Source organism: Malus domestica, chromosome 05 (genome assembly GCF_042453785.1).
Source record: "Malus domestica chromosome 05, GDT2T_hap1".
Classification (NCBI taxonomy): Eukaryota; Viridiplantae; Streptophyta; class Magnoliopsida; order Rosales; family Rosaceae; genus Malus; species Malus domestica.
In genome coordinates this window covers 21,976,651-21,991,151 of record NC_091665.1, presented here as the reverse complement: position 1 = coordinate 21,991,151, position 14,501 = coordinate 21,976,651, and the positions used below count along the sequence as shown (strand labels likewise).

Sequence of the window (14,501 nt, the reverse complement as noted above, 5' to 3'; positions counted from 1 at the left end):
TCGTTTGCACAATCTTCTGCCGATTCATACCTAAATATCCTTAAGATTAAACAAATAAATCCCCTGAACATATGCAAATCCAAACTGCAATAGTTCTGAAGAAACCTAAAACAAAATTATTCTTATCTTCTATATTATTTTTGATTTCAAATTGAACGAAAAACAAAAAATTTACCTAATTCAATGCACATAAATAGTTCCAAAATACCTAACCCTCCATTTGGTTGCTGAGAAGACTGAAAAAAAAAAGCACAAATTTGAATAACATGATTTTAGTTGCTCCTATTACTAAAGAACTATAGAATAACCCAAATCAGTCAGTCAATTAAATTATGATAAGCAAATTACAGGATAACTCTCACTACTACAAAACCATTTATTAGTGTCGCTATGATAACCGACAAGAAACGTATATTATTGTCGGATATTAAGCAAAATTCGACAGAAAATAGATGCAGTGGCATATATAATAAGCGACAGAGTTGCTAACGTCAGGAAATGAATTTTCCAATAGAAAATACTCTAAAATCAACAGAAAATATATTAATAATGAATAAATAAGAGCATTCTCTGTAGGATAAAACCGATAGAAAATACTCTAAAACTGCTAAAACTTGTGTCGGATATAACCGACATATAATATATTAATAATAAAAAAACACAAATGTATGTATCATCTCTAGTAAAGAGACAATACAAAAAAAAAGAGTAAGAATAACATTTTTTATTGTAATTACATACGCATGATGTTATAGGTACTCTTCTTCCTCATAATACATTTCATGGAACAATCTTGTAAGCCTTCATCTTCTTAATCCACGAAATGAAGGACTTTTTGGAATTCCTGAACCCCAAAAAGCCATGCTCTTTGCTCTTATTCATACTGTCCGACAAAGCCTCCCCACCCAACACAAAGTCAGCAAACCACCACACCGCCACCTCCTCCAACTTCGTCGGCTGCGGCTCATTCTCCCTCACAATCTCCTCCCACACACCGACTTTCCCTTCCATCATCTCGACCAACCTCAGCCTACCACTCTCCTCCTTATCAAACCCATACTCCTCGATCCCAAACTGCTCAGCCAACACCTCCCAAAAATGCTTCCACTTAAACACATCTCCATTGTTCACATTAAACGCTTCGTTTTTCGCATACGGATCCACTGCCGCCCATATATGCTGCTCTGCTATCAAATTTGCATCCGAAGCCACCGCATAACACTCCCAAGCCGCTTTTCTACCGGGAAACTTCAATGGTCTTCCTTCCTTCTTACATATAGCAGCATAAACACAAAGCGCACCAATTATGCTTATCAAGCTATAAGGAGAAAACCCAAAAATATTATTAGGCCGATGTACCGACCAAGTTAAACCAAGCGCACCAATTATGTTCATCAAGCTATAAGGAGAAAACCCAAAAATATTATTAGGCCGATGTACCGACCAAGTTAAACCTTTTTTTTTTTCTCAACCTCTTCGAACAATATGTCTTCAAGAGTGTAGTAAAAATTGGGCACGTCAAGCCTAGGTAAGCCCTCCGACCAAGTTAAACCCTTTTTTTTCTCAACCTCTTCGATTTAATAACATAATCAAAATTTAAACACAAATTGAACGTAATACAAATAATTTAAAACGTATTGGTTTCGGAATGTTGCTTCTCGAATTGTTCATCCATGGTGATTGAAGCAAGAAGGAGAAGGGGAGAAGAGAAGGAGAAGGAGAAGGAAATGAGGAGAGGAGAACAGGGGGAAAGAAGGGGGAAGGAAGAAGGCACCGGTGCAAGGAAGAAATTGAAGGGTTTTATTTTGGAAAATTTTCATTACTGTCGGTTATAACCGATAGAAGAAAAAAATGGTGGCAAAAATCCTCCCAAAATTTTGTTACGATTTTAAAAAATAAAATAATAATTGTTTGGTTTAATAAATAAATAAATAATATGTATTTAAATAGAATACATTTTTAAAATTTAAATAAATAATTGTTTGGTTTAATAGATAATAACCCATGTAAAATATGCAATAAAGAAACAAAAAGATAATTGCACAATGAAAATATCATCACACAAACTAAATATTGTCTAATCAATACTTGAAAAACATAAATAAAAATTTAGCACAAATTACTTTTCCTACTTTAATATTTACACTGCTTATTTTATACTTAATGGAAGTATAATATTAACTTTATATGTTTGTTTAATCTACTGTTTTGACGCGATATGTATCCTATGAAACTTTTTTCAACGATCCAACCGTCAAACTTATTTGTACGCACTCCGAAATTGCATACGTAAAAAATCGTAAAAAGCAAACATTCAGAGATTACGTAACGGAACAAACGTTTTCAACGGTTATAAACGAAAAATCCGATTTTAATGATTTTTTACAACTACACTCCTCGACCGTATAAGAATGTAATGAATAAATTTGATCTTCAATTTAAAATAGTTACACTAGTGGATACCACAAAATCTTATTTTATACTTAATGGAAGTATAATATTAACTCTTAAGTCTTTATTTAATCTACCGTTTTGACACGATATACATTCTATGAATTTTTTTTCAATGATCTAATCGTCAAACTTGTTTGTACACACTCCGAGATCGCATACATAAAAAATCACAAAAAACAAACATTCAGAGATTAGGTAACAAAACAAAAGTTTTCAACGGTTATAAATAAAAAATCACAATTTAACGGTTATTTTAGCTCCGATTTTGATTTTTTTTACAGCTACACTCCTCAACCTTATAAGAATGCATTTAACTAATTCGATCTTCAATTTAAAATATATACACTAGTGGATACCACAAGATCTTGTTTTATACTTGATGGGGAAGTATAACATTAACTCTTAAGTGTTTGTTTAATCTACCGTTTTGATGCGATACGCATTCTACAAAACGTTTTTCGACGATCCAAAACATTTTTCAACGATCCAATCGTCAAACTTGTTTGTACACACTCCGAGATCGCATAAGTAAAAAATCACAAAAAAAAAAAAACATTCAAAGATTAGGTAATGGAACAAAAGTTTTCAATGGTTATAAACTAAAAATCACAATTTAACGGTTATTTTAGCTTCGATTTTGATGATTTTTTACAGCTACACTCCTCGACCCTATAAGAATGCAATGAATGAATTCGATCTTCAATTTAACATTCAAAGATTATTCTGACGGCTGCCCGAAATTTTGTTTTGTTCGTGTCGGTTATATCTGACAGGACCATGAGTGAAAAAAAAATATATTTAAACCATGTGTTTATTTCTTTATTTTTAATCAATATAACATTTTAAAATAATAAAATAGTCAATTTCTGTCGGTTATAACCGCCAAAACACTAAAATAATAACCACCTGAAACTAAAATAATTAAATAGTCAATTTATGTCAATTATAACCGCCACCATTAACTTAAAAACCGCTGGAATATGTTAAAAATATTTATATAAAAAAAAAAAGAAATAAAAAATAATGTCGGTTATAATAATTTTCTGGCGGTTGCATCCGACACAAAATCTCCGCCAGGAATTTATGTCGGATATAACTGATAGGATTTCATTGTTATTCGACACCAACTAAGTGATGTGTCAGATATCTTTTATTCGACATAATGGCTTATTAAACCGCCACTATCATCCGACACCAAAAGCTAATATTGTAGTAGTGTCTCTCCATTATAGCCAATCAAAAGCTAAGATTGAAGTTCTGTTATTTCATTTTCTTTTCAAACCTTTTTATCAGCAACCCAAGAATAATTTGAGTTGAAGTTCTGTTAGCGGTTCACTATTGTTATTTTATGAGATTGTTTTACGAACAAATCAGTTTGGGTAGGAGTTTTGATGGAGTAACCAAACACAACTGCGAAATTGAAAAAGCTAAATTAGCAATTGTAATATGAAAGAAAGAAAGCCCACAATAGTTTATCGTCAAATACTTGAAAGAAAGAAAGATGGAAGCCTCCTATGCATCTTATCAATCTCTTATTTTCATAATAAAAGCGAGAAGAAACCCGAAAAATTACTCCAAAAAAAAAGAAGGAAACAAAAAAATCCAAACCTCGAGAGTTTGATTCTACCGCTGCACCTTGAGGATGTCCTTAAAGTTCTATTAAAAAAATAAAAGATGAAAGCCCAACATAAGCACCAAAACTGATGATGACAGAGGAGATAAACACAAAAAATGAAGAATAAGAAGTTTCACAACCCTGAAGCTAATTAGTATAGAAAATTATAATCAAATCCAAATAAAAGTCTAAACCCAAAATCTGATTTCAATATAATCAAACAACAAAAAAGCAAATTCAAGTCCAATATGACAAAAAACAAAACAAAGCTCAGAAATTTTGAAATTGGTCATAATATTCTCTCAATCTGTTGGTTTGCGTCAGAGAAGCTTGGTTGCATGCAAACCCAAAATGATTTTGCACCTGCGAATATTATACTCGATGATCAAGAGGTACCAATTCAATAATTTTTAATTTATGTATGTACTTGATAAGAACTACAAAATCGAATAACAATGAGAATCAAATCCAATGAATTCAAAGATACAAAGAAACTAAACAAAATCTATACCTTTGTCCTTTCTCGGATATGAAATTTTCGAGAGCCCCATCATCATTTTCTTCAGTCCAGACAACAGATTGAGAAACCCGTTTACAGAATACACACATGCATGAGTCAGAGTCGCTTGATTTGACATTCGGCCATGAAAATGAAGAAAGGGAGAGGTGGCCATGCTTTTACCTTTATCGGTGATGGGATATGCGGAGTCCTCCGTGAAGGCAAAGTCTCGATAATGAATGCAGTGTTTGATATATGTCAACAATCTGTGATAATTTATATATGCTAATAAATAATAAATGCTATAGGAATTAACAGAATATAAACTAGAATACGAATTATAAAAACAGACAACTTGAAGATCGAGGCTTGCGTACTGCAATGTCCTTGAAACAGAAATTTCGTCCCTACTCTGTGCTTGTAGTTCTACGGACGTCTGCTTCACCAGGATTCAACGATCAAGTTAAAATTCCAGCACCGGAAAATTTAACTTCTGGCGAATTTAGTGTGGTTCTCTCAGTAAGAAGGTTTAAGAATGTAGAAGATGAAGTTGATTATTTTCTGTATCTTAAATGCCATGCAAATGGATGTATATATAGCAGATGGATGCCTGTTTGCAACAGGTATGAGAATGGGGTGTGACTGTTGGGAGACATCTCTTCAGAGAGGTGCCTCTGTGTTCAGAAAGAACTCTCAGACTTCATCTGAAAGGATGAGTCTTTTCATAAAAAATAATTAATTAATTAAATTCGAATTTAATTAAAAATAATTAATTAAATCCGAAAAATAATTAATTAAATAATTTAATTATTAGAGCCCGAGCCCCAAGGCCCAAGGCCCATCTTTTGATAATTAATTATATATTAATTATATATTATTTATAATTAATTATATATTATTTATAATGAATTATATATTAATTACCAATTAATTAATACACCCCAAAGCCCAACCCTAAGGGTGAGCCCAAATGTCTTCTCCAAGGACTATCTTCCAATCACTTTCTATAAGAGATAAGGCCTTATAAAGCGTGGAGACCTTGTGGGAATGGTCAATGTGGGACAAACCCCACATAAGAAATTTCTACTCAAAATTTCCAACATGCAGAGCCGATCTGAGCAAGGCACTGCGAGATGGTGATGGATCCTGATCCAGTGTTGGGGTTGGATTTTTGGAGATCGATTTAATTTCTTGTTTCAAAGTGTTAATCGCAGAAGACGCATCATAAATGCTTGCGGGAGGAGTGCTCGGGGCGAAAAACGATGAAAGCCGAGGTATGCAAGAGAGGAAAGCGGAAGGTCTTGTGCCGACGATTGTGAGATCAAGATAAAATGGTCGAAACCAAATTTGAGGGCTTTGACAAAACGTTGAGAAATTTGGGTTTCCAAGGAGCAGCTCCTCCTCTAAATATGGAGGACCCAAACAAAATTCCTAGAACAACCAAAAACCAGGTTTTCCTTTGTGGGTACGTTGTGAGAGAAAGAATGCAAGGTTGGGGAGCGAGGGAGTGCGAGATCGAGTGCGACAGAATAAGAGATTTGTGAGAGAGTGCGCGAAGCAGAAAAGTGAAAACGAAGGGTAAATGCGTGGATCAAATGGGCAAAACCGACTTTTGACGGTAAACAGCACGGCATTTCAATCCTGGCACTAATAATGAATAGTGCCGTCCTAACCCAGTTTTAGTATATACTAGAAATTAAGCCCGTGCGTTGCCACGGGAACCAGCTGTTTCAGGCGTAATCGGATGAATAAAACACATTTAAGTTGAATAAATTTAACACAATTATAAACAAACAAAGGGATACATAAGGGAATGAGATCGATAAGATAAGCAATTTTGCTTTTATATACATTCAAGTGAGTTGGCATATAAACACATTGTATAATGAGTGGGAAGAAACTGAACGTTTTTTATTAAAAAGAGATGGTTTCCAAAAAAGTTATGTTTCTTTCCTTTAGAAACAGAAGAAACATTTAGTTGACACATATAATATGTGTCATGCAGTGTAGACAACCATTTCAACAGGTAATTAAAAATAGAAAGTGTTGTGGACTTGTTCAAGTAGCTAATTTTGTAACCACAACTGTTCAAAGGAAAAAATAAGCAGGTTTGTTTCCACACGAAACTGAAGAAACAGAAGCAACCTGCAGTTTACACATATTTTGCCCCTGCAGTTAAGACGGCAAAATATATGCCCTACAGTCTACATACCTCACTTGTGCAACATATGCCTTACACAGGAAAAACATCAAAAATCGAATACAAATTTGTAAATTATGGACGGATTTTGTTTTACATTTTTATAATCAAATCAACCTACAGATAAAAGTTATATTCAAGTTTATACCAAATTCATATAACATTTCCAAGTAAATTCATACAGAATTCGTTTAACGGTAAACAAAAATTTTAGCAAGTTGGGCTAAAATACTGCAATTGCTCAAAGTCGAAAAAGAGGGGAAAAAAGGTAGTCAGCTTAGCATAATATACAAATTTTCAAACTTTGAATTGCCTTGTTTGCAATCAGTATTCCGTTATGCATATAACTATTGAACTTATTATTTGAATCCAAAGCGGAAAAGTCAGGAAGACATTCACAAAATCAAATCAAACGCACCAAATATCACATCAAAGAATAAATTATATAAATTGACAGATTGAAAGAAACTCAGTAGAGATTAGAAAGAGAAAGAGAGACCGAAGGAACTGGGAAAGTGAAGAGAGACGTAGTTGTAGAGGTTAACGAAGGATGCCATTGCCAAGAAATCAAACTTGAATAATTAACATTTATTGTTACAGATGATTAACTCTAAGGTCTCTCAATATCTGTGATCAAATGCATGTAAATGGTTAAATGAGTAATTTAGCTTGTTGATTTTTCGTCAGCCACCAGTGCAAATTTCATACGAATTCTCTCATATGCTTTGTAAATCTACCAGGATTGGTAAAAAGTTAAATAATAAAATCAGGGATTAAACTTAGTTACTATAATATGTTCATGTATTATAAATTATTAATACATGCAGTGGAGAATGGTTCCATTGTAGACTGAGATGCAAAGAGGGCAAAAGATTGCATAATTGGAAGGAAGAGCTTCAAGATGAGAATTGAATTGATCAGCAAAAGATCGCATATACTGAGATGGAAATTGTAAGGAATGTGGATGTACAAATCACATGAGAATTGACTTAACTGATAAGTGCACAGTAACCAAAACCCTAAACAACTATAATACGCAAACAGAAAAATCTAAAAAACCAAGGAGATGGGAAAAGGAGGATGAATCATTATTTAACTGAAGAATACAATTCATAGAACAATAATTAGTACATAAAACGAAAGCAGCAGTGTAAAAGTCATGTGGCTACCTGAATTCTGAGGGCTAAGGACGATAGCTTAATAGCACCAAGTTCTATTCTCAGTCAGAGTTTGGAAACTGAATTCACGACTCTTCTGGGTTCCTATTAACAAACATAACATGGCGGACCAAATTAAAAACAACTTTAAACCGAAAATTAAAATCTAAGTTGTTCTAGTTCTTTTTGTAAGAATTCTCATAACCCTGAACAAAAAGAAAATTTTACCGTGAGCTTGGAGCTTATCGGGGTCACATTCTCCTTGCTCTGCAATCACACATCACAAAATTCGAAGTTGAAAACTTTTTAAAAATATATATATAGCAACTTGTCCTACCAACCTGACTTTAAAATACAACTTCACTAAAACTTTTAGCTGGTTGAGGTTCCTAACATTACAAAAATGATATATAATGTAAAATAATGAACTTGATATTCCATGGAGGGGTATGTGTATCTTTTAGAACATCTATAGCAGACAAAATGGAAAGGTACAAAGCATTAAACAATTATCTACACCTAAACAATGGTCTAAAAATAAAACCTAATACAAAATTGTAGCTACTAGTGGTTGACATTGAAACAGAGAGGTAAAATCTGCAGGATCACAAAAAGAGAATTTAAATGTAGAATTTATCTGTAAATCAAAAACTCCAAAAAGAAAAACAATAAATAAAAAAATGAGGTCCATCAAGAAAAGAAACCTTACCAAGCTCAAAGCCCTAACGTCTAATCTAAATTAGAGAACACTAACCCAGAAGACAAAGTACTACACATTTCTTAGTAAATTACTTTGTGGTGGAGGCTATATGTATAAGTGATAATTTCAGTAACTTGTTGCTGAACCTTCATTTATCAAAACATAATAAAGTACATAGAAAAGGCATCGTTAAATCTTCCCAACTATAAAGTACCTGAAAATTTTTTTCACTCACACCAGGGACACCACAAAGTAAAGGAACTAATAGCCCAACTAATTGGTTAATGTCTTGTAAACCTTCCACTTGTTTATATGAGGATATGGCTGCACCAAAAATAAATATAGTTAAAATAAATTCAACCAATATGGCATGGAAACCATGGGAATTAATCATATGAACTGACTCAATTGACCGAAAAACACAACACAAAACGCATCAAACCATCAAGAAAACATAACCAAATTGATGTCCAAAGTCTAGGGTAAACAACACACATAGAGACTTGAAGTGGCAGATATTTGATGTTGTATGAACAATTATAAAAATCTTTTGCTGAAATAGCAAAATCAACACTACCAACATGAATTTTGACACGAAAAATATCTCTCATGCCCTGTCTTAATCACAATTAAGGGAACATTAAGCATCTTAATTAGTTTACAAAATTAATATCAAAAGTCACATTTCAGCAGCAATTAATAGCAGAAATCAGAGTTTAGTGGCAGGGGACCAAAAGAATCTCAGTAAAAATGAAACAATTCCAAACAAATAGAAAGAACTCGAGAAAATTCACCAAAAATAAAAAAACTGGAGAAACAATTTCAAACAAATCTTTAAAACGCAACCGCACCCGTTGCTCACTGTCTCTCTCCCTAATTCCCACTTCTCCGTACATCTATCTCTTTCTATCAGCTTGCAATCATGTAAACTTGTACCATGGAAAATGTGAATCAAAGTAAAACATTTGGAAAGCATTAACTCTTCAATAATTCAAGGAACTTGGCTAAAATACTGTGATACAATCATTAATCTGTCGATGCACCAAGAATGTTGAATAGTTATAATTCTCTAATGTGATGTCTATAGGAGGGACTTTAAAGTACAGAGTGATTTTAGATTCGGTTGTTAAAAATGTACAACAAAAACATTAGACTAAATCTATGAAGCTGCTATTAGAAGAGAATGGAAGTTCTTCTAAAGTCAGATTCTAGTTTTTAATCCTGTAATGATTTCGATCACTGGGCAAAACTGATTTTCTAATACATGATGGACTTGTTATTTCTCTCCTGAGTCATGTTTTCTAATTTTTTTCTTCTAAAGTTTTGGCTGATCATCCAAATTGCAACGACATTCAACCTTTGGGACTTATGTAAATTTGGGGCAAAAAAAAAAAAAAAAAAAAAACAGTCAATATACCATGGCTTGTCATTTTTCAACCTATCCAATTAAAAGTAGCACATCTCTAATTCAACATATCCAATTCATATCAGCACACATCCAAATTTCAGTTCAATAAACCACATATCCAAATCAATTCAAACTAAATACCTAATATTCAATCACATATCCAATTCAAACAACATGGCTAATATTCAAGAACATGTCCAATCTTTAAGCACATATACAAAACAGATTTAGAACACTATAAAATCCTCTTAGTAGCAGAACATAAACATCAAAATCCAACAGAAAGACAAAGCAGCATACCAATTCTCTATCTTGTATGCTGTTTTCAGGTGGATCCTCCTAACTCGTCCCAAAAAAACCGTGCATATAGTTCACCTGCAAGCATCATCCCACAGCCAAAAATTAGAGAGAACCAAGGAATACATAAGGAACCATGAAATGGGAAAAAAAATCAACCAACAGAGGAATGAGAAGCAAACACCAGAAAATTTTAAAGAAGCACAGAAATGAGCACAGCGAAACCCAAAAATTCGAATGATGGTTCTAACAAAGCAAACGAAAAACAAAACAATAAACAACGCTAAAATTTTCTACACACAAAAAGTAGTGCTAGGGCTCAGTGAGAGAGAAGGTAGTGCTAAAGGCACTATTTGTCAGGCAATCATATAATAGCCACAAAAACAACGCTAAAATTTTCTACACATACAAAAAGAAATTGACACAATTTAACCAAATGTAATTTCAGCAGAAGGACAAAAAAAACCTAAATAGAACAGAAACAAAATCTCAAAATCCAAGTAAAACGAAGAACAACTGGATCAGTGAAAGCAAGGAAATCCATTTGCAAAGAAGGTTTTTGTTTGCGAACCTCAACAACTGGATCTTGTTAAGAGCAAGGCGAGGAGCAAAACCAAGCAAGAGAAAATTGAGCCAATACATATACAAAAGGGGCAAGTAAAAGAGTTCATGAATTTCCAGTGTAGCGAGTTAGTAAAAATGTACTCCAACATGACCAGGTCAAAAGGAGTTTCCTTCACTCTCAATATGGTTTATCAAAAGTAGTGTCTCATTTTCTTCAGGCCAAACATGTAGGACAACACCAATCACAACTACAATTACTAACAATTGTGCAAAAGAATTATAAAAACACTCATGTACCATATAAGAACAAACCTCACAATTGGTCTTAAGAACTGTTTTTCCAAAGAGACCCATTACAATGCGATCTGAAAGAAAACAAAACATGAATAATATCAACGAAACTACATTTTCTCTGCCAAGTAAAATCTACGACAGGTGATGAACAAAATACAAACCTGTCAGCTTTAATTTAATTATTATCAAATATTGAGGGAAATTAACAACTACCCAGAAATGTTTGCTCAAAATTAATTGATGATATGAATAATTTAATTACACAACATTTACAAAACCCAAAGTTCTTTAGCTTAATTTGATCTTACCATTTAATTGGAAGAAGTAAAAAATTACATATAAATGTTTGCACACAATTAATTGATGAAACAACCAATTAGGCAATTAAAAATTTCAGATGAAGAAATCATACCAATGGGTTTTCATTAATTTCGATATCGAAGTTTAACTTTGTGAGTCGCTCCAAATCGTTCTCCTGCCAAAAACAGAAACAAACCCCCAAAATAAGGAGCTCTGTTGGTTCCCAAATATTAACAACTGTTTCACGTGTACCTTTCATCAAACAGGTGGTGATCGCTGCTACTAAGCAGGATTGAAGATTGAGTATTATCTCATTATTATAGGAATTAGAAGTCATCTTCCAGACGAAATCAAATACTCAAGGATAGGCAATCAAACTAATGGTGTAGTGAAGAGAATAAAACACAACCTACTACTCCCTCTCTCTCTCTCTGTGCAAAGGCGGCATGGCTCTCATTCACCAAACCCTCATCGAATGACAGCCACCTAGACCCATCCCAATCCGTCCCAAACCCATAGGACAAAATTAACCTTCCTAACTTAGCATCCAGACCGCTTCAGATCTAAAAACTTTTGGCACAGAGAGTGCACATGCATAATTAAAATTCACAGATCTAGTGCATGTAGCCGTACATCAGTAAAGAGAGCCATAGATTATTACATTTTACCTTGGGTCCAAGATCCTTAAGTCGTGTGCTCTCCATTTTCCAAAAGGACCTGAGTGTTGAAGAGCGTCCTCCAAACAAATCACAGATACATTAGCTAGCACAGAGAATAGACACATTTTTTTGTTTCAGACCGCAGATCCAAGAACCACACTTATTTCACCGATTTTTAGTTATGGACAGAAAAGCGAAGCAAGGGATTGGATGTTTACCTTTGGAATTTTTGTGCTCTCTAATGAGAGAGAAGGGAACCCAGAATGAAAAACAAACCAAAGGGCAAACAAATAAATCGACGCCCAGAAAATCCCCCAATCGATTTAAAAAAAAAAAAAAACCAAAAACCATGCTGCCTAAATTCGTGTTATAGCAACCCTAAATTCAAAAAATTTCTCTAGGTTTCCATATTTTCTCATCCGACAAACCACAAATTCATATAAAATCAGAAAAGTAAAATTACCAACAGTGGGGCTCGTATGAGGGCATTCCTCCGCCTGCAACGGCGTCGAGATTGCTTTCTGCAGCAAGGATTACACAGGAAGTCAGTAAAATTCATAGACATCTGCAAGAAAACAAAACCACCGAAAGTCAGAGATTTCCAAAACCGAAAAGAAATGAGAGAGAGAAAGATTGGAGTATCGTAAGTGTATAAACATATTGGAAAAACAATTGCAGGGCAATTACTACAATATGAATCAAAATTCCACTGTTTATTACAAAGTGCTTTGGAAATGTGTAAGTAGAGAAAGAATTGGAGTTCTTACAGAGTGTTGGCGAACTGAATATTAGCTTCGAGCGCCTTGAGAGATTCATTGAAGGACTTCATTCAACGTTTATCAAATGCCAGTAAATTCTGTAATGTACATAGAAAAATCCAGAAATATTAGAGATGAACAAAAATAAGTGAATCAGACGACTGTAATTTTGAAATATCATCTATTTGCTAATACGACCTTTTTCCATCAAAATAACACAAACCCCAAAGAAAAAATGGAAATTGGGAACGACCCATAATCTGAAAATTTACAAATATTAACATAAACGGATGAAATATGAGAGAAAGAATTGGAGTTCTTACAAAGTGTTGATGAAATTTTAGAGAAAGAATTCGATTTTCCTGATCGTTTTTACTCTTTTCTCATCCCTCCCATCAAAAATCCTAAACACTCATCACTCCACCCACCTCAAATCCTCTCTATCTGAAAATAGCATAAATATATAACCCTTTCTCTCTCTGTAATCTGAAGAAAAATCTGATCAAAATTTATAAAATTGGTTTTTGGTTTGGGAAGGTGTAGACAGTTAGAAGGGAATTTGGAGAGAGAAGAATGGTAATGTTTTCAGTAGTTGGGAAGCAAAGCCATATATGTAGCTCGGTTCGTTTAGAACCAACGATCATCCACACAAAACTTTGACTTACACAAAAACCGATTCAATAAACCAAAACAGATACCCAAAATTATAACCAAACAATCAAAACCCACAATAAAAAAACCATACAACAACAATACTTTCACAGAAAAATCTCTAAAAAAAACCCCACAAACCCCCAAAAAAAAAATCAATCTGATTACCTCGCCCCTCTCCCTCCCATTAGTCCCCTCCAAATCCATGGCAATTGTGCACGGCTCACTGCCAACACACTTGGCAATCCAAATACTCTTTGTAGTTTGGCTCCTAAAACAAATCCACAAAATCAGATAGTCCTCTCCCCCAAAAAAGCACTTATTCCAAAAGCAAAAAAAAAAACCAAAATTGACTACACAATCAATTCCAAACTCAGAAACTAACCTTCCACTGTAAGCATCCATCTCCCTAAACTTAGTCCGAAACAAATGATTTAACAAAGTGCGTTTCCCTGCAAAATCAAAAGCCATAAGCACCAAAACCAAAGTCACCAAAAATCTCAAAACTCAACCAAATCGAACAAAGTTTCAAACTTTTACCGCTGCTCTGCGGACCCATGACTGCAACAACCGCATAGGAGAGTCCGCACTCAGTAAGCTTCACCTCCTTCACGAACCTGTCGAGCCCATCTGCGTTAAATTCTCCATCGCTACTGATAAGTAAATTTAAGAAAACATCAAAACCCCTGGAAAAAAAAAAACAAATTCTTTCAGAAAAACCAAAGAAATTCACTCAGGTAATCAATCAATTAAGTACCTAATTCTCCTGGATGTCTTGAATAAATATAACACTCCAATATAAATTAACTACCCAATAGTAATTTTTCCTGTTTCTTTCTTCTTATTCTCGGGAAAGAAACATACCCAGAAACAAATAATTGAAGAAAACATACAGAAATTATTGGGGAGGAGTAACATACAATCTGCTGGGTTCTTCTTCGCTTT

At 34.0% G+C, this 14,501-nt stretch overlaps 1 protein-coding gene across 1 annotated transcript; it reads right to left on the bottom strand.

Annotated features, from left to right (window-relative positions):
- Positions 1–709: 709 nt before the first annotated feature.
- On the bottom strand, positions 710–5,224 carry LOC114825100 (3-oxo-Delta(4,5)-steroid 5-beta-reductase-like). The gene is made up of 5 exons (XM_070821799.1): positions 5,179–5,224; positions 4,752–4,853; positions 4,581–4,629; positions 4,063–4,110; positions 710–1,318 (listed from the first exon to the last, which is right to left on the bottom strand). The coding sequence occupies exons 1-5, from the start codon at positions 5,222–5,224 to the stop codon at positions 781–783; spliced, it is 783 nt and encodes a 260-aa protein (XP_070677900.1). The 3' UTR covers positions 710–780.
- Positions 5,225–14,501: the final 9,277 nt, after the last annotated feature.

What these genes read in the sequence shown, in the direction of transcription:
- LOC114825100 (XM_070821799.1), bottom strand. Translation starts at nt 5,224, where the DNA reads ATGTCTCCCAACAGTCACACCCCATTCTCATACCTGTTGCAAACAG. An exon ending in CTCATACCTGTTGCAAACAG is followed by an intron (nt 4,854 to 5,178) that starts GCATCCATCTGC and finishes ATTATTTATTAG; the next exon opens with CATATATAAATTATCACAGA. An exon ending in GGTAGAATCAAACTCTCGAG is followed by an intron (nt 1,319 to 4,062) that starts GTTTGGATTTTT and finishes TTCTCCTTATAG; the next exon opens with CTTGATAAGCATAATTGGTG.